This window comes from Gopherus flavomarginatus, chromosome 7 (genome assembly GCF_025201925.1).
Source record: "Gopherus flavomarginatus isolate rGopFla2 chromosome 7, rGopFla2.mat.asm, whole genome shotgun sequence".
Taxonomy (NCBI): Eukaryota; Metazoa; Chordata; order Testudines; family Testudinidae; genus Gopherus; species Gopherus flavomarginatus.
In genome coordinates this window covers 112,782,291-112,801,689 of record NC_066623.1, presented here as the reverse complement: position 1 = coordinate 112,801,689, position 19,399 = coordinate 112,782,291, and the positions used below count along the sequence as shown (strand labels likewise).

The 19,399-nt window shown below is 44.8% G+C and overlaps 2 protein-coding genes across 5 annotated transcripts in view; one reads left to right on the top strand and one right to left on the bottom strand.

Moving 5' to 3' along the window:
* The window catches only part of MAST2 (microtubule associated serine/threonine kinase 2), a 359,963-nt gene that overhangs the window by 137,510 nt on the left and 203,054 nt on the right, over positions 1-19,399 (top strand). The gene's annotated exons all lie outside the window — the stretch shown is intronic.
* On the bottom strand, positions 4,324-6,408 carry LOC127055167 (uncharacterized). The gene is made up of 2 exons (XM_050961850.1): positions 5,794-6,408; positions 4,324-4,929 (listed from the first exon to the last, which is right to left on the bottom strand). Exons 1-2 carry the CDS (start codon positions 5,984-5,986, stop codon positions 4,400-4,402), a joined length of 723 nt encoding a protein of 240 aa, XP_050817807.1. The 5' UTR covers positions 5,987-6,408; the 3' UTR covers positions 4,324-4,399.

Here is a 19,399-nt window from a genome sequence, read left to right as displayed (position 1 = left end):
CCAGTTAAATAGCAAAAAATATAATGCAAGTCACAGTATTTTTTGTATCATGATATATAAAGGAACCTTTTAAATGTCAGAAGTAAATTGGTATGTCAATTTGTAAACATGCAAAAGTATTTTCTTCCCATTTTTGATTCATTTTTAATTACTTTAAGAAGAGATGATTTTATACAAAAGATAAATACTGTTGAGGCTTTTGGAAGTTGGTGAGGTTTTGGAATTACAGAAATGAAACAAGTTTGTTAGATTTTTTTTAAGGTTGATAGTTCTAGAATTTTTAGGAGATTATGACTTTATAGTATGTATTATTATGGAAGCTGGCATGTGTCTGAAAAATCAGAGGACAGCTACGTAGAAGTTTGAAATGGTGTATTGCTCTGTACTTGTCCGAAGTTTATCATGCTGGAACAACTCGTCTTGCTTCGTCGAGGCATTTTTCAGGTTAGTTTATTAGTTTTAGTTTTAGTAGTAGTGTAAATAGTATTAGTGTAGATAGTTAGACTCCCTCGTTTAGCATAGAGGGACTCCCTTCGCCCCTTGGGCTGGTTGTGTCCTGGGCTTCAAACCCTGTGCCTCCTGCAGGAAGCCCGTGCAGGTGAGCTACCCACACTCCAGTTGTCTGATATGTCTGGGAGAGGCTTATGTATGAGAGCATTGTTAAATCGGAGCCAAGCAAGTTGGATTCAGCACTGAGCACCTCAGCACTGATGCAAAGCGCCCCTCCGTTGTCATGTGTTTCTTGGCACAGTTCTCAGTCTCTGGTGCTGAGAAAGAAACATAAGAAGGAATGGTCCGAGAGGGGACATTCCCCAGTACTGAGAAAGGACACATAAAGGGAGTACAGCGGCATGCAACCTGCATCGGGTCACTCCTCCACCTCTGGTACCTTAGTGGTACCGTCACTTCTGCCTGCTCACATGTGCCATTGAGACTGGTGTGAGACCACCCGCCAACGCCAGGGAGTCATCATGGCACCGGCAGGATCATGGTGCCTTCCACCTCGAGGCCTTTGCAGCAGTTAGGAACCTACTGTCACTTCCAGTACTGCCAGCCCTGATGGGACAACCTTTGTCTCCAATGAGTGTGATGAGCTGAAGGAAGCATGGGGCTCTGAGCTCTTATCCAGCACCAGGGACCTTGGTACCAACCAGAGGCAAACCACCCCTCCTATCATCAGCGAGGTCTTCCCCAATCAGCACTGTTCCCTGGACCCTTGACATTGACTGGCCAAAGCAGTACTGCTCCCCCATAGTCACCTCAGGAGGACTCTTTTTTAGAGTTGGAGGTCAAGCCCTGAGCCCAGCCAAAGAGCCACTGCTGCTACCCATCCTACATCGCACCAGATTCCAGTGTGAGTCCACTCACTGACACCTAGCCTGGAGGACAGTGGCTTATGCAGGTCTCAGTGGCTGTTCCAGAATCCATGGGGCTTTCCCTGGTACTGGGACCACGATCCAATTGTTTCTGCTTGCTGGTGTCCAAGAGGAGGGCACTTCCACCACACCATTTGGCACCCAAACTGGACTCTGGCACCAAGCATGGTAGCGACACGCAAGATTTGAGGCCTGGGGGACATAATCGAGGCTGAATAAGTGGAGGAAGCCCCCCAACCAGTTCTGGTCTCTTCATCCTCCTCCCCGGATGAGTGACTCGGTGCCACAAGCTGACTTTAGAGCCCATAAATAGCTTCTAAAAATGGTGGCTGCTAACCTGGGGCTGGAGGTGGAAGTACTCAAGGAGTCAGCTAATAGCCTCATTGACATTTTGGCCACATCAACCCCATTCAAGATTGCCCTATCTTTTAAGAAGGCTGTTATGGGGCCGGTCAGGTCCCTATGGTAGTCTCCATTTTTTCTCCCTCCCACTTCAAAGAGAGCAGAGAAGAAATACTAAGTGCCAGCCAAGGGGTAGAAATACTTGTATTCTCGCCCTTCTCCCAGGTCCCTTTAGTCACAGCAGCCAATAAGAGGGACAGGCAAGGTCAAGCAGGCACTACCCCAAGCAGAAGGACTTAAAGAAGCTAGATCTGTGTGGCAGAAAAATGTATTCACTGTATGGGTTACAGTTTCATATTTCCAACCAACAAGCCCTGCTTGGGTGGTCTGAGTACAATATGTGGGACTCTGTGGGCAAGCTGAAGGACTTACTGCCTCAGGACTCCAGACAAGAGTTTTCCGCCCTGTTAGAGGAGGGGAACACTATAGCCAGAGCCTCACTCCAAGTGGCCCTGGATGTAGCCAGTGCAGCAACCAGAACGATGGATTCCACAGTGGTCATGAGGCAATCCTTGGGACTATCACCGGAGGTCCAACAGTCGATCCAGCACCTTCCATCTGAAGGTAGCTCCCTTTTCTCAGAGCAAACGGACACAAAGCTCCATGATCTGAAGGACTCCAGGGCCACCCTCAGATCCCTGGGGCATCTACTGCCCGGCTCCTCTCAGGAAACATATTTCAGGCCCCAGCAACCAGCCTGTTTCTCGGCTCCTGTTCAAGAAAAGGAGCAGGGGTTACAAGCATAGGCAACTTCCCCCATCCACCTCAACCTCACTGCCAGGGTCACACAGATACTCAGGAGGCCTGAAACAGAACTTCTGAAGGTGTTCTTGAACATGCTATATCAGTTCCTGCATGGGATCCTGCCCCCCCTTTTGTTTTTGGACTGAGGCCATGGCTACACTTACAGTTCTGCAGCGCTGGGTGTTCCAGCTGTGTTCGTACAGCTGTGTAGGGCCAGCGCTGCAGTGTGGCCACCCTGACAGCTACCAGCGCTGCAGTGTGGCCACATTTGTAGCACTTGCAGCGTTGTTGGGAGTGGTGCATTGTGGGCAGCTATCCCACAGAGCACCTCGTCCCATTTTGGCACTGTGGCTTGTGGGAAGGGGAAGGAAGTGTGCGGGTCTTTCCGCTTCCTGTTCCAACGCCCCGTGGTGCTTTGCTACACATTCCGAGCAGTTTGGCTGCATTGTGAGTCTGCAGCGCGATTTCTGAGATTTCTGTTACAAATGGAGCCTGAGCTGCTGAGGACCTTGCTGATGAATGTTGCCAGCACATCACGCATGGCAGTGGAGCTATTCCTTCAGCTGCAAAGTGACAGTGAGGAGTCAGACGATGATACTGAAACTCCTGATGCTCAAGACACTCAATTGCTTGTGGCAGTAACAGATGTGCTCAGCACCGTGGAACGGCGCCTTTGGGCTCGGGAAACCAGCACTCAGTGGTGGGATCACATCGTCCTGCAATCCTGGGATGACGAGCAGTGGCTGCAGAACTTTCGGATGAGAAAAGCCACTTTCATGGGACTGTGTGCTGAGCTCGCCCCTACCCTGCGGTGCAGGGACACGAGATTGAGAGCTGCCCTGCCAGAGGAGAAGTGGGTGGCTATTGCAATCTGAAGCTGGCAACTCCAGACAGCTACCGATCGGACGCGAACCAGTTTGGAGTGGGAAAGTCTACCGTTGGAATGGTGCTGATGCAAGTTTGCACAGCCATTAATCGCACCCTGCTAAGAAGAACTGTGACTCTGGGGAACGTGCAGGACATTGTGGATGGCTTTGCACAAATGGGGTTCCCTAACTGTGGAGGGGCAATAGATGGGACGCATATTCCTATTCTGTCACCACCCCACCTGGCATCAGAGTACGTTAATCGCAAGGGGTATTTCTCCGTGGTTCTGCAAGCGCTTGTGGATCACCGTGGGCGTTTCACTGACATTTACTCAGGATGGCCTGGAAAGGTGCACGATGCACACATCTTTTGGAACAGTGCCCTGTTCAGGAGGCTGAGGGCTGGAACTTTTTTCCCAGACCGCAAGGTCACAGTAGGGGACGTCGAAATGCCCACTGTGATCCTTGGAGACCCCGCTTACCCCTTAATGCCATGGCTCATGAAACCGTATACAGGGAAGCTTGACAGGAGCAAGGACTGGTTCAACTACAGGCTGAGCCGGTGCAGAATGACTGTGGAGTGTGCTTTTGGCCGTTTGAAAGCCCGCTGGAGGTATCTTTATGGGAAGCTAGATTTGGGGGAAAGCAGCATCTCCGCTGTTATATCCACGTGCTGTACCCTCCATAATATTTGTGAAGGGAAGGGTGAAAGATTCAGTGAGGAATGGACCTCCAAGGTTCGACGCCTAGAGGCTGAATTTGCACAGCCAGAGAGCAGGGCTGCTAGAGAGGCCCAGGAAAGGGCTTCAAGGATTAGGGATGCCTTAAGGGAGCAATTTGATGCTGAGAGCCAACAGTAATGTTTGGTGCCTTTGCTGTGCTTTGTTCTATCTTGGGGTACAATATTTACCACTTTCTGCAATAATAAAAAGTATTATAAAAGCCATAAAATCCTTTATTCAAAGTACAATACATAAAAGGCCAGGGGGGTTAGGGTGGTGGACTGTACATTCAGAGGTTTGAATATGTCCTGTTTGGATTGCTGTTCAATGCCTGCTGCACTTCAGGATTACTATGCTGCAGAGTAATGGGGGTGGAGTGCACAGGGTAAGGATTGTAGTTATCAGGGCTGGTAGGTGATCGTACAGGTGTTGGGGGCAGCTGGAGGTAATAAGAAACTGGCTGCTGGAGAAAGGTGTTTTGTGCAAATACTGGGGAACAAGAAAGAGAGCTTTGGGAGGGCTGTGGGTTACCACGGTACAGATCTGCCTGCATGGCTACGAGAGACTTGAAAGAGTCAGTTTGGTGAGCCAGGAGGCTTATCATGTGCTTTGAGGTTTTTTTGGTAGCCAATTCCTTTCTCCTGCTTTGTGTTTGCCTCCACTCATACATTTTCTCTCTCCATTCCTGCGTCTTCCTACTTTCTCTGTTGTAGTGATTCATAACTGCTTTGATCAATTCTTCTTTTGATTTTCGCGGATTTTTTCTCAAGTTCTGCAACCGACGTGAGGCCGGTGATCCGGCTGCATTAGTCAAGGTCACTAAAAAATACATAGATAGAAACATGTAATACACAGAGGCTACATTGTTTATTATCACACAGTGAAGGAGTTTGTAGACTTTTTGTAGCATCATTCCCACATACCTAACATAACACAGAGAGGCCAGGGAAGCGAAGGCATGGCGAGCAATGGGGTGAGTGTTTCTGCCCTGACTTCACCTGGGAGGGGGAACTGACTGATGGCTCACTGGGGTTTATCTGCACTGGGTAGAGGAGGTAGCTGGTGGCCTGCACAGGGAACAGTAGGGAACATGAAGCTGGCGAGTTGCTGGCGGGGGGGGGGGGGGGAGGGGCGGTCTGCGGAACTGCCGGGCTGCTGGGGGGCGGGGGGGCGGGGCGAAACGCACAGCGGTGCTGGCGACCTGCTGGAAGGGAGGTGGGGAGACTGGAATGCACCGCGGTACTGGCGACCTGCTGGAAGGGGGATGGGGGGACCGCGAACCTGGCGCCCTGCACTGAAGTATCCCTAAATTCTCAACAGGGTTTCCTACTGTCAGATATATCACTGCTGCGTGTTACCTGGGAAGAGAGGGAGGGTCTTCTGCAGCAATGTGGATTCCGCCCTGGCCCCTATGCAGCTTGCCTGTGTGCAGCCATGGTCCCCCCACCCCTCGCTGCACAGTGGATCGGACAAGTTAGCCTGACCGGGACAAGGACCATGGTGGCTCTCCCTATAAACTTGCGAAAGCACATTGCCCACGCTCTGGCTGCAACTTTTCAAGAGATTACTGAGGCCGATTACAGAGACGTGATAGAGCAAATCAATGGGCTATTCCATGTTTAGGCATGCATGCAGGCAGCCATAACCCCAACCCTCCTCTCTCAAAACATAAAATCTGCTTACCCCGAGCATGCTCCTCTGCTTCTTCTTCACCAGCAACTTCCCGCTGCTGCGACTGGCTAGCCTCCTCCTGGCTTGAGAAGAACTCCTGGCTGCATGCCTCCTGGGACTCTGGGGTGTTTCCCTCCACCCCAGTAGCCTGACTCTCGGCTTCCTCTACACCCTCCCCCACTTCTCCCTGCTCTGAACTCTCCATCGTGCTCCTAGGATTGGCAGTGGGGTCACACCCAAGTATGGCATCCAGCTCCTTGTAAAAACGGCAGGTTGTGGGGGCAGCTCCTAAGCGGCGATTTCCCTCACGGGCTTTGCAGTAAGCACTGCGCAGCTCCTTAATTTTTACCCTGCACTGCAACGCGTCCCGTTCATGGCCCCTTATCAGCAAGGACTGTGATATCTGCCCATAGGTATCATAATTTCTCCGGCTGGAGCGCAGCTGTGCTTGCACAGCTTCCTCACCTCAAACACTGATGAGGTCCTGCAGCTCGGAACTGTTCCATGCTGGGGCTCGTCTGGGGCGTGGAGGCATGGTCGCTGATTGATTGATTGATTGCACTCCACACCTGGCTGAGCAAACAGGAAGGGGATTTTTAAAATTCCCGGGGCATTTAAAGGTGGGGTCAGCTGAGCCCGGGGCAGTGGAGTGTGCAGGATTACCAGAGAGGCTTAAAAGGTATGCTAGGATACCTCCTTATACCCCGGAGGTCAATAAAAGCGCTGGTGGGGTCCACACTTGCTGACCAGCGCTGGAATCGCTACACCCGAGGCTCGACCGGGTGTACAGCCAGCACTGCAACCAGGGAGTTGCAGCACTGGCCGTGCTTTGCAAGTGTGGCCACATCCTAAGTTGCAGCGTTGTAACCCCCTCACCAGCGCTGCAACTCTCTAGTGTAGCCATGGCCTGACTCTCCTGCTTCAGCCCGGCGTGGCCCCATATCACCTCAGACTGCTGGGTGCTGTGGATGGTGGCAGAAGGTTACACCCTTACATTTTCTTCCAACTCTCCCTTCCGCCTCCCATTCCTGTCCCTCTTCAGGGACCCTTCCCACAAGCAACTTCTAGCTCAAGAGGTACAAGCCCTCCTGCAGGAGGGGCTATGAAGGAGGTGCCTCAGAACTTAGGAGGGAAGGGGTTTTACTCCTGATATTTCCTAATCCCGAAGGCCAAAGGAGGTCTTTGACCCATCCTGGACCTGCGTCATCTCAACAGTTATCTCAAGAAACCGAGGTTCAGTATGGTGTCCTGGGCCTCCATCATTCCCTCTCTGGATCCAAGGAACTGGTTCACTGCCCTCAACTTGAAAGATGCATATTTCCATCTTCCAAAGCCACAGAAGGTTCCTCAGGTTAATCATAAACCAGACATAAGAACGTAAGAATGGCCATATTGGGTCAGACCAATGGTCCATCTAGTCCACTGTCCTGTCTTAAGACAGTGGCCAATGCCAGGTGCTTCAGAGGGAATGAACAGAACAGGTAACCATCAAGTGATCCATCGCCTATTCCCAGCTTCTGGCAAACAGAGTCTAGGGACACTTCGGAGCATGGTTTTGCATCCCTGCCCATCCTGGCTAATAGACGTTGATGGACCTATCCTCCATGAACTTATCGGGTTCTTCTTTTAATTCTGTTATAGTCTTGGCCTTTATAATATCCTCTGGCAAATAGGTTTTTTTTACAGTGCAAATACTTGTAATAAAAAAAATATAAAGTGAACACTGTACACTTTGTATTCTGTGTTGTAATTGAAATCAATATATGTGAAAATGTGTAAAGCATCCAAAATATTTAAATAAATAGTATTCTATTGTTGAATAGTGTGATTAATCATGTGATTAATTGTGATTTTTTTAAAATTGCTTGATAGCCCTAATTTTAACCTCATATAACTGAGATTAGAAAGAGGGAAAAACTTCTTGTTTTTAAATTGCCATTTCTCACCTGTATAGACTAATGAATGAATCCTCCCTAACTGTGGACAGAAAATTAAATGATCTTCAGTTGACATTGCATGTGTGGATGGCTGTTCAGTCCGTGAATGATAGCCTATCTGCTTTAATTGTCTCATAAAGGGGAAATAGCAGTCTGCAGGCTCTGATGTGGCCATACCTGTAATTACTGTAAACTTTTAAAAATTAAAGTAGGACAAGTGAAACTCAAACCCGTGATCCATTCCTAGCCTGTAGCTGTGTACAACCAGCTGTGTGCCCCCCGCCCCACAATGTTTCTAGCATTCCATGTTCCATCTATGTGCTTTTGCCACAGTGGCTTGCTTTAAGTGTGGTGGACTCTGTACCTGATAGAATATTCTGATTAGAACACTGCTTTCTTTTCCTAATTTCAGTAAGTACTGATCATGGGAACACTTCTTGGTCAACTGGAGAAATGTGTGCTGAGCAGAAGAGACATGAGGATGTGGGAGCTGCTTGGATACCTGTTGGGAGGGGAGAGAATCCTCTGAGAATTTTCCTTCCACAAGAGTGGATACTTCCTCCTTTCACCCAAGAGGTGTTGAGGGTAATTGTTGCTAGATTAAAAATCCAATTACTACTCTAAATGGGAAGAAAACACTGCCAAAATACACACATGCATCCGACGAAGTGGGTATTCACCCACGAAAGCTCATGCTTCAATACGTCTGTTAGTCTATAAGGTGCCACAGGACTCTTGGCTGCTTTTACAAATCCAGACTAACACGGCTACTTCTCTGATATTTTTATCCTTCTTGTGGCTTCCCAGAAAATTAGAGGCCAAAAGCAAAGGGATGAATGGAAGAGAAAAGAAAGGAACTGGCAAAGCTAGAGAGAGAAACATTTTACAATAAACAAATTAAAAAAAATTCTAGAACGAGGGTAGGCGGGTGGTTTAAATTAAGCAGAGATTGATGTGTAAAATGCAGATGTTCTGTACAATCGTTGCCAGTGATTTTTTCCTCTTCTGCCTCTATTCTCTGCTTTTCAGTTTGATTCCTGTTTCCACTTCCCTTTCTTTTTCCCCAGTGGTGAATGAGATTAAGCGCCACATTCTGTGCCTGTCACACATTTTGGCAAGGTTTGCTTTAAAACCTAGTGGACCAAATTCATCACTGGTGTAGTTCCACTGAACTCTGGTGTTTATCAGAACATATTTATTTATAAAGAATAGTCCCTAAATCTTGGCAGATTGAGATGGGTAAATATTAAAGGAACACTTAATTTCTTTTGCCAGCAGTGTGATACCACTTCACTTTGTGCTGGTAACTATCCAGTTGTAAATTTTAATAAATTGACAATGCTTAGCTGCTATTTTTCTTCCAAAGTGGCTAACATTAAAGCTTGTCCCTTGGGGATATTAGAATAGTGTATAGTTTCAGAAAGCAATGTTGTGCTTGATTAAGTTTAGACAGATGACGGAGTGATGTAATAAAATCACTTTTGTTAAGGTGTGATATAACATGGAATGTAACATAGTACTGGTGGAACTGATAAAAATGAAATGTTAAAGGAAAACCATGCCTTACATATAGCTTTCAGAAGCAGATACAATAGGTGTAAATTAGTTGTATAGTGCTGAAACCAAATATTGATTTATCATGAATCTTGAGAAATATGTCTTGCATCTTTTAACTTGAACACTGCAGTTGTATTGTTTGCCTGTATTTCAAGAATTGCAGCAGCCTTGATTAAACAAGTTAGATAAAAATGATCCTGTAAGAGAATTGTTTCCTCCTGAAAGAGGTGTTGGGGGTAATTGTTGCCAGATTAAAAATCCAATTACTACTCTAAATGGGAAGGAAACACTGCCAAAATACAATTCTTGGGCCATTTTTGGGAACCATCTGTGGTCAGACAGAACTAGTAGCTTTATGGCAATTGACACATCATGCAAATGAAACTTGATTGAGATGAGACTACCTTTGTTATTAGTCTTTAATTTTTTAATCTATTTAACTCAAATACTTAGTGGGAAGCTTTTTGTTGAAGAATTAGTGCTACCAGTTCCTAAATTAAGTCCTCAAGAAAGTGTCTAGTTCTTATCTTTGAGTCTTCCAAGAAAGTCTCTCAATCTCTACAAAAAACGATAGAGGAAGCAAGCTGCCCCCTGCTGTTTAAAAAACAAAAGTAAGTTTCATGCCACTTTATACAGCATAAACACGAAAAAGGATGCAAACTAACTTTTTCCCTTGCTGGTCATTAGAGGCAAAAAAAGCAGTTAGGTCCCACCTAACTCTATGTGAAAGCTACAAAGAGAATAAACAATTTTAGCAACACCGACAGTTTGCCTCTTTGTTAGAATGTTGTCCAGTGGAATATTTTCAAGAGTGTTATTTATGTTGTGATAGTATCCAGAGGCCCGATCAGGTGCAAGGCCATGTTATACTAGGTGCTGTCTAAAGTATCTCCGCAACTCCTTCATTGGATAGGAACCCTTCTTCTTGGTGCTTACTCTTTGCAGAGCTGGGAGGCTCTCTGTGTCCCTCAATCTCTCTGCTGCTTTTGATTCTTAGGATAAAGTTCAGCCTTTAAAAGAGGAAAGAACAGTACAATTCTCTCACTCTCTATCAAATACTGACTGAGAGTTAATTATTTTTAAACAGTATCAAAGGGGTAGCCATGTTAGTCTGGATCTGTAAAAGCAGCAAGGAGTCCTGTGGCACCTTATAGAGTAACAGACGTTTTGAAGCATGAGCTTTCGTGGGTGAATACCCACTTCGTCGAATGCATGTAATGGAAATTTCCAGGGGCAGGTATATATATGCAAGCAAGAAGCAGGCTAGAGATAACGAGGTTAGTTTAATCAGGGAGGATGAGGCCCTCTTCTGGCAGCTGAGGTGTGAAAACCAAGGGAGGAGAAACTGGTTTTGTAATTGGCAAGCCATTCACTGTCTTTGTTTAATCCTGAGCTGATGGTGTCAAATTTGCAGATGAACTGAAGCTCAGCAGTTTCTCTTTGAAGTCTGGTCCTGAAGTTTTTTTGCTGCAGGATGGCCACCTTAAGGTCTGCTATAATGTGGCCAGGGAGGTTGAAGTGTTCTCCTACAGGTTTTTGTGTATTTCCATTCCTAATATCTGATTTGTGTCCATTTATCCTTTTCCGTAGAGACTGTCCAGTTTGGCCAATGTACATAGCAGAGGGGCATTGCTGGCATATGATGGCGTATATTACATTGGTGGACTTGCAGGTGAATGAACCGGTGATGGTGTGGCTGTTCTGGTTAGGTCCTGTGATGGTGTCGTTGGTGTAGATGTGTGGGCAGAATTGGCATCGAGGTTTGTTGCATGGATTGGTTCCTGAGTTAGAGTTGCTATGGTGCAGTGTGCAATTACTGGTGGGAATATGCTTCAGGTTGGCAGGTTGCCTGTGGGAGAGGACTGGCCTGCCACCCAAGGCCTGTGAAGGTGTGGGATCATTGTCCAGGATGGGTTGTAGATCCCTGATGATGCGTTGGAGAGGATTTAGCTGGGGACTATATGTGATGGCCAGTGGAGTCCTGTTGGTTTCTTTCTTGGGTTTGTCTTGCAGTAGGAGGCTTCTGGGTACGCGTCTGGCTCTGTTGATCTGTTTCCTTATTTCCTCTTGCGGGTATTGTAGTTTTGAGAATGCTTGGTGGAGATTTTGTAGGTTTGGACCAGACTTCAAAGAGAAACTGCTCAGCTTCAGTTCATCTGCAAATTTGACACCATCAGCTCAGGATTAAACAAAGACTGTGAATGGCTTGCCAACTACAAAACCAGTTTCTCTTCCCTTGGTTTTCACACCTCAGCTGCTAGAAGAGGGCCTCATCCTCTCTGACTGAACTAACCTCATTATCTCTATCCTGCTTCTTGCTTGCATATGTACACCTGCCCCTGGAAATTTCCACTACATGCATCCGATGAAGTGGGTATTCACCCACGAAAGCTCATGTTCCAAAACGTCTGTTACTCTATAAGGTGCCACAGGACTCTTTTTGCTACTTTTAAACAAAATACTTTGGAAGAGGTGAATAAGACTCATCCTACTCCTAGCTACAGTTCTTGTTGTCTCTGTTCACTCTCTCTGTCTTTTAACTTTTCAGCCAGGCATAACTGGATTTTATTTGGACAAGACATCCATTCTATTGGCCAATCTGGATTAAAAATGTACCAGCAAAATGCATGTTGTCTCCTTCTGATGTTGTATTTTTCCTTCTCTTCATCTTTTGTTCAGTATCGTATATTAATATACATTTGCATAGTACTAAACACACTTCATGCTGCACAGCCGCCCGTTAAGCATAAAGTAAAATGATAAAAATAAATTATAAAAATAAGCATAATAATAAAAGCTTAACTGTATTTTAAAACTACTCAAAGAGTGTGCTGTCTACTGTGTCTGGGGTAAAGTGTTCCAGCCAGGAAGAAAACACGCAAAGGCTTGTTCTTGGAAAATGCAAACAAAAAGGACAAAGGAAGTTTAAAGAATGTAAAGTACGGCTGAGTGTATAAGCTGGAGCTTAACATACAGATAATTCTAAGAGGATATTGTTTTTTAAAGTTTAAGATTTAAAATCAGATTCTCAACTTCAGAGGAAACCTAATTAATTGCTAAGTAGTGAAGTAACGTGAAACTAGCATGAATGCTAAAAGCTCAAACAAGCAGAGTAGTTAAACATAATCTCTACATTTAGTAAAGAACCAGAAGACTAATCTGAAAAACATTATTACATTACACTGAAAGATGTAGAAAGGCATTTTAGCTCTAGTAGCAGAAACAGTTTTAATGTATTTTAAATAAATAAATAAAAGCAGCCTGATTTCATATGATTTATAAAGAGTGGAGTATAAACCAAACTAGAATAAGACTCCGAGTTTGCCTGTGACAGCCATTGGCTTAATGCAGGAAGTGTTTATTTCAAGAGAACAAAATATTGGCTCAAGTGTCTTTACATAGGAACCTAGTGAATGAGGCTTCAGCATTGTAACCTATGTATCATAGCGCCCGCCCCACAAGCATCTAATTCTCAGCATTAGCCAGATGACATGAGAGATTTTCTCAGAATGACTGAAAAATGATTGAAGATCCGTAAAAATTGATCCTGAAATCCATTTGCCTTTATGTAGATACAAGAAAAACCTTCAAGATTCAAGAATTTGTCAAACATTAAAGGACTTGCTTTAGAAATGTGCTCATTAGTACTTTCTAATTGTCATAAAACAGAGGATAATCTTTTTAAGATGTGGTGGGATTTTATTTCCCATATCAAAATCCATTCTATTTATATTGATTACAATAAAGCAGCCTTTTGTGCTGTCTTATTTAACTAGACATTTTCAAATCTTATAAATCACCTATTGGAAGTGCTGGATTCAAATGTGTATTGAGAGAAGAAGGCTTATAATAAAGCTGGTTGCTTTAATCACATGGAGATATTTGTCTGTTAAGTGTTTTTGGAGACAAATCTCATTTTACTGCTCTAATATGTTTGAAGCACAAATTAATCTTACAGTTAGATTAGCATTACTGGGATGTGATAATGGATTCAGTACAGATCCTTTTTGCTCCTCTCTTTCATCCATATTTTTTTCTGCTAGAGTGGTAATTGCTTTGGAATGGAAGTCTTCAAACAATATTTCAGTCAATAAATGGTTTGTCAGCTCCTGGGATATGTTATCTATGTAGAAACTCTCCAACATTAAAAAGTATCCTTGTGCTGTTTATATTGAGATGTAACAACTCTTTTTTTAATGGTTTAAATGATATTAGAGTCCAGTTTATCATTTGTAACTGAATTAATAGCTACATGAGTAATAACATGAAGTTCAGTCCATCAAAGTTTTAAATAAAAATTAGTTATCAAGCAAACAAGAGCAGTTAAAATAATTAATAGCCATAATATTGCAGCAATTGACTGTAAATTGAGAAGATAGAATACAGTTAAAGAGTTAATAAATTATATCAAAGAATTTGAGAATGAAGGTCTGGCATTTTAGATCCAGGCAAGGGCCAATTATATGCCTAACCCTCAAAACCACTGCTAGATAGCACATCTGGCCAAAATAGAATGATCGCAGGCACATGGGACAACCAAATAGATAACTTTTAATAATCCTTAAAATGCATACTAGGAAACCAAAACAAAACCAGAAGCCATCTTTCAAAGTCAGACAAATTCACCAGAGGACTCTGCTGATAGCTCATCAACTTCAGAAACAAGGAGAAAATGCAGGAAAATTAGCTAAATAGTAAGACACTTTAAGGTGGGCCATATATTAGATAAAACGTATCTAAAAACGTAACAAATAGGCTAAAACCTCCAACCCAAAACATGATTTCAGAGAACAAGAAAAAGAATAACCACAATTTGTTAGGGCAACACTTGTAGCATAGTCCTCATGAAACAACCAAGTCATGGTCAAAGGAAAGAAATCAAAGGCTATATAGACAACAAGTTAATGAATAAACAAAAATGTGAAAAGATAGATTTAAGTGTGACAAAGAGAAAGGTGTAGCACTAGTTTCATTGGTGGGGAAAACTGACAACCAGTTCTTTCTAATTGTACAGGTGATTGATTTCATTTGTGTGGGGTTACACGTTGACACACAAGAAGTAATAGCAAGAATCAAGAAACTAATACCAAAAGAATGGCCAAATATCTGTTGTTTTGTAGAATTTAAACTTTTCATCTCTCATACTTTCCTGAATTCAACAGACTCTTAAATGAGAAAATGGGCTTTTGATCCAGACAGCAAAATAAAGGAGATAGATGCAATAGTGACCACGAGAACAAACTAATAATATTAATGGACTATCTGAACACAATGCCACCTCAGAATGAAAAGCTGCATACTCAGTTAGGAAGGCAGTTCAGGGAAGATCTAATGGCGATCTGCCACTCCATTAAAAAATTGAAGGAGAAAAGCTCTCACTTTCCCTTTCATAACAATAATATCAACAAATGTAATGTTTCCAGAGTCCAGATCCAAATACTTGTAATGTCAAGATCAATAACCAAGTCTAAATTAAACTAAAATATTTCATTGATTAACTCAAGCTTGCCAGTTTCTTTAATGATAAAAGTTCGTTGCTTGTAGATCCAGAGTCTTGAAATAATCACTGTTGAATGCCTTAATGGTTCCTGAGGCAAGTGACCCAGGAACGATCCCGCACATTCTGTCCCAGGTTAAGAGCCTTTGGATTCTTAGCAGGTATGTCTCTCATACTGGTAAACCTCCAAATCTATAATATTAATTTTAGCAATGCAACTTTACAACTTCAGGTACGGCCTTCTTGTATCAGTAAATAAGGCAGCATTGATGATTCAGTTCCCTGCATTCTGACCAATGCTTTTATGGTTTAGCAATATCCTGTACTGGTGCAGCAGCCTCTGGCTTTTACATGCTGAAAACTGTGGGCTCACAATCCCAGGCCTCCACAAGCTAAAACTGTACCACAGCCAGTATGTTAATGAGATGCTCAACAAAAGAGGACTGATTGAAAGGCTGAAAATGTTACTTGAGACTGAAGAGGGCTCACTGAAGATGAACCACAGAACAATGCCCCTAAAAACCAGGGCAATGGTGACCGCAGAACCTGATACATGAGTAAGTCAAAGATGACAGAAGAAAAGAATCTCTCCTCCCCAGAGAACCAAACTAAACATGAAACAAAACGCAAAGAGGTAAATACAGAGAAACACACACACATAGCAGTAGCCATCTTGCCACTATGAAATTCTCATCATTGAGCTGATTAGGAGGATTCTTTTCAATCCAAGCTCTCACAGCCTGCCTGCTATTTATACTGTGTGTTATCTTTGAGTGCTTCTATAAATTGTCTATCCAGAAAAACGTACAGTGGAAACCTGTTATCTTGAAGTTCCTTTTTTCAGAGAATAACTTCTAAGGGGAGAGTCACTGCAGCTAATATTGCAATATGGGTTGTGCAATGCATTGAAACAATTCAGAGCTTTTCATTATGCTTTATTATGAAGTTTCCTTAGGTCCAAATTCAATAGTATAATTCAGTTCCATTATATATATTTACCCATATATGCATATATCTACAACACACACTGTGTATATTATCTAAAGTGCTGTTGGCCATTGGGAAGCACTTTTTCTAGTTCAGTCTATTATTACCTGTAACATTATATAGAATTTTAATAACATAACTTTAAAATAGTTTTGTCAAATTATATTTAAGCATATTTACTCTAATTGCTGATTTTTTTTGAAGAATTGCTCTTAACTATGCATATTATTGCTTACATGTGATTGTCTTTGTTAGGTAAAGGCATTTGAGAGGTGAAGAGAAGGAGGGGAATATAGACTATAATGCACATTAGACCTGATTTCAAGCCAGTTGAAGTTAGTAAACAGGCTCATTGACTGGGGTGGACTTTGGATCATACCTGTTATGTTTTACACCGGTGGTCTTCAACTGGTGACCTTCAATGCTCCAGATTGTGGACACTGGGGGTGCATGTTAAAAAATTAATGTGCATTTCATCAAAACTGAAAATATGTTCCCCAAGCTGTACTGAGCGGCTCTTAAGCAGAGGGGTTTGCATCAGCCTAGGAGAAGCTCTGATGTTTTCTGGGAACTCTCTGAGCAACTGCTGTCCCTTCCTTAATGTGGCCACTAAACATGTCCTCCACTGCCTGCTTATTACATCAGATGAAGGAGAAGAGTTCTGGCTGCTCCATTGCCTGTTATACCTGTCTTACCATGAGAGTCCCAAAGACAGCAGAAAAGCATCTCAGTTGACTGTGGGTATGGCTACACTTGCAGCTGTACAGCGCTAGGAGTTAGAGCTATCTTCGTACAGCTGTGTAGGGAAAGCGCTGCAGTGTGGCCACACTGACAGCTACCAGCGCTGCAGTGTGGCCACATTTGCAGCATTTGCAGCCCTGTTGGGAGTGGTGCATTATGGGCAGCTATCCCACAGAGCACCTTGTCCCATTTTGGCGCCGTGGGTTGTGGGAAGGGGACGGAAGGGTGCAGGTCATTCCGCTTCCTGTCGCAATGCCCTGTGGTGCATCGCTTCACATCCCAGCAGTCAGTGTTTTTCCGTCCACGTTTGGCGCTGTTGTGACTCTCCCAACGGTTCCTGCGCAGTGTGATTTCTGTGGGAAATAGAGCCCGAGCTGCTGAGAACTTTGCTGATGAGTCTCACCAGCACATCACGTTTGGCAGTTGAGCTATTCCTTCAGCTGCAAAGTGTCAGTGAGGAGTCCGACGATGATATCGAGTCGCCTGATGCGTATTATGCTAAATTGCTTGTGGCATTCATGGAAATGCTCAGCACCGTGGAACGCCGCTTTTGGGCTCGGGAAACAAGCACTGAGTGGTGGGATCACATCGTCATGGAAGTCTGGGATGACAAGCAGTGGCTGCAGAACTTTCGGATGAGAAAAGCCACTTTCATGGGACTGTGTGCTGAGCTTGCCCCCACCCTGCTGTGCAAGGACATGAGATTGAGAGCTGCCCTGCCAGTGGAGAAGTGGGTGGCTATTGCAATCTGGAAGCTGGCAACTCCAGACAGCTACCAATCGGATGCGAACCAGTTTGGAGTGGGAAGGTCGACCGTTGGAATCGTGTTGATGCAAGTTTTCAGGGCCATTAATCACATCCTGCTAAGAAGAACCATGACTCTGGGGAACGTGCAGGACATTGTGGATGGCTTTGCACAAATGGGTTTCCCTCACTGTGAAGGGGCGATAGATGGGACACATATTCCTATTCTGGCACCACCCCACCTATCATCCAAGTACATTAATCGGAAGGGGTATTTCTCTATGGTTCTCCAGGCGCTTGTGGATCACCGTGGGGGTTACATTGACATTAACACAGGCTGGCCTGGAAAGGTGCATGATGAACGCATCTTTCGGAACAGTGGCCTGTTCACGAAGATGCAGGCCGGGACTTTTTTCCCAGACTGGAAGATCACAGTAGGGGACGTCGAAATGCCCATTGTGATCCTTGGAGACCCTGCTTACCCGTTAATGGCTTGGCTCATGAAACCGTATACAGGGAAGCTTGACAGGAGCAAGGACCGGTTCAACTACAGGCTGAGCCGGTGCCGAATGACTGTGGAGTGTGATTTTGGCCGTTTAAAAGGTCAGTGGTGATCTCTGTATGGGAAGCTAGACTTGGGGGAAAGCAGCATCCCTGCGGTTGTATCCGCGTGCTGTACCCTCCATAATATTTGTGAAGGGAAGGGTGAAACGTTCAGTCAGGAATGGACCTCTGAGGTTCAACGCCTGGAGGCTGAATTTGCACAGCCAGAGAGCAGGGCTACTAGAGAGGCCCAGCACAGGGCTACAAGGATTAGGGATGCCTTGATGGAGGAATTTGAGGCTGAAAACCAACAGTAATGTTTGGTGCCTTGCATGGGAGTGAAGTGCAGTGGTTACAATGTTAGTAGGAATCTGTTTTTCCTAAAATGATTTGCAGTGCCTGTTTCTTTCCTGGGCTACTATATCTTTCACTTTCTGCAATAATAAAGACTGTTTTCAAAGCCAAGAATTCATTTATTGAAAAGAAAATAACTTTCTTGACAGACACAACATTTTGGGAACCTAAAAGGGCAGGGGGGTGGGGTGGTGAACTGTAGAGTCACAGGTTTGAATATGTCCTGTGTGGAGTGCTGTGCAATGACTGCTGCACTTCAGGATGAAAATACTGCATGGTGATGGGGGTTGAGTGCAGAGGGTAAGGGTTGTAGTTCTCAGGGCTGGTGGGTGAACATACAGGTGTTGGGGACAGCTGGTGGTGGTCAGAACCTGGATGCTGGGGAAGGGGGTTTGGAGCTGACATTGGGGCACAAGGGAAAGAGCTTTGGGATGGGTGGGGGCCGGCACGGTAGTGCTCTGCCTGCATGGCTACGAGTGACTGGATAGAGTCTGCTTGGCGCACCAGGATGCTTATCAGCTGCTTTGTGCTTTTCTTCTTAGCCTCTGCATTTTTCTGGCGGATCCTGCTTTCCCTTTCCCTCCAGTCCTGCAGTTTTTTCCTCCAGTCCTGCAGTTTTTTCCTCTCTCTGGCAGAGTGATCCATTACTGCTTTCAGCATGTCTTCTTTGCTTTCTTGCGGCTTCTTCCTGAGGTTTTGTAGCCTCTGAGCAGTCGATGATACAGGCAGTCGAGTAGTCAAGGACACTTCAAAAGGCAAAAATGGCAACAGTTAACAGAGGCAGCATTGTTTATAATCTCACCCAGACAGTTATTCCCACACAGTGAAGGAGTTTACAGTCTTCACTTTAGCATACTTTTCCCATACCAAAGAGAGAGTGCACATAACCCACAGGAGCCACGAAATGGTGAGTAAGGGGGACTGATTGCTTCAGGGATGTGCAGGGGTTTCTGGGCATTGGGGAAAGCAAACTGCTGCAGGGCGCATCTACACTGAACAGTCTCCCAACATTTTCCACAGGAGTTATCCTGGAAGATATCTTGCTGCTGCCGGTCACCTGGGAAGAGCGGGAGGGTCTTCTACAGCAATGCGGATTCCGCCCTGGCCCCTTTGCAGCTTGCCTGTGTGCAGCCATGGTCCCCCCACCCCTCACGGCACAGTGGTGCGGACGTGTTAGCCTGACTGGGACAAGGACCACAGTGGCTCTCCCTATAAACTTGCACAAGCGCATTGCCCACGCTCTGGCTGAAACTTTTGA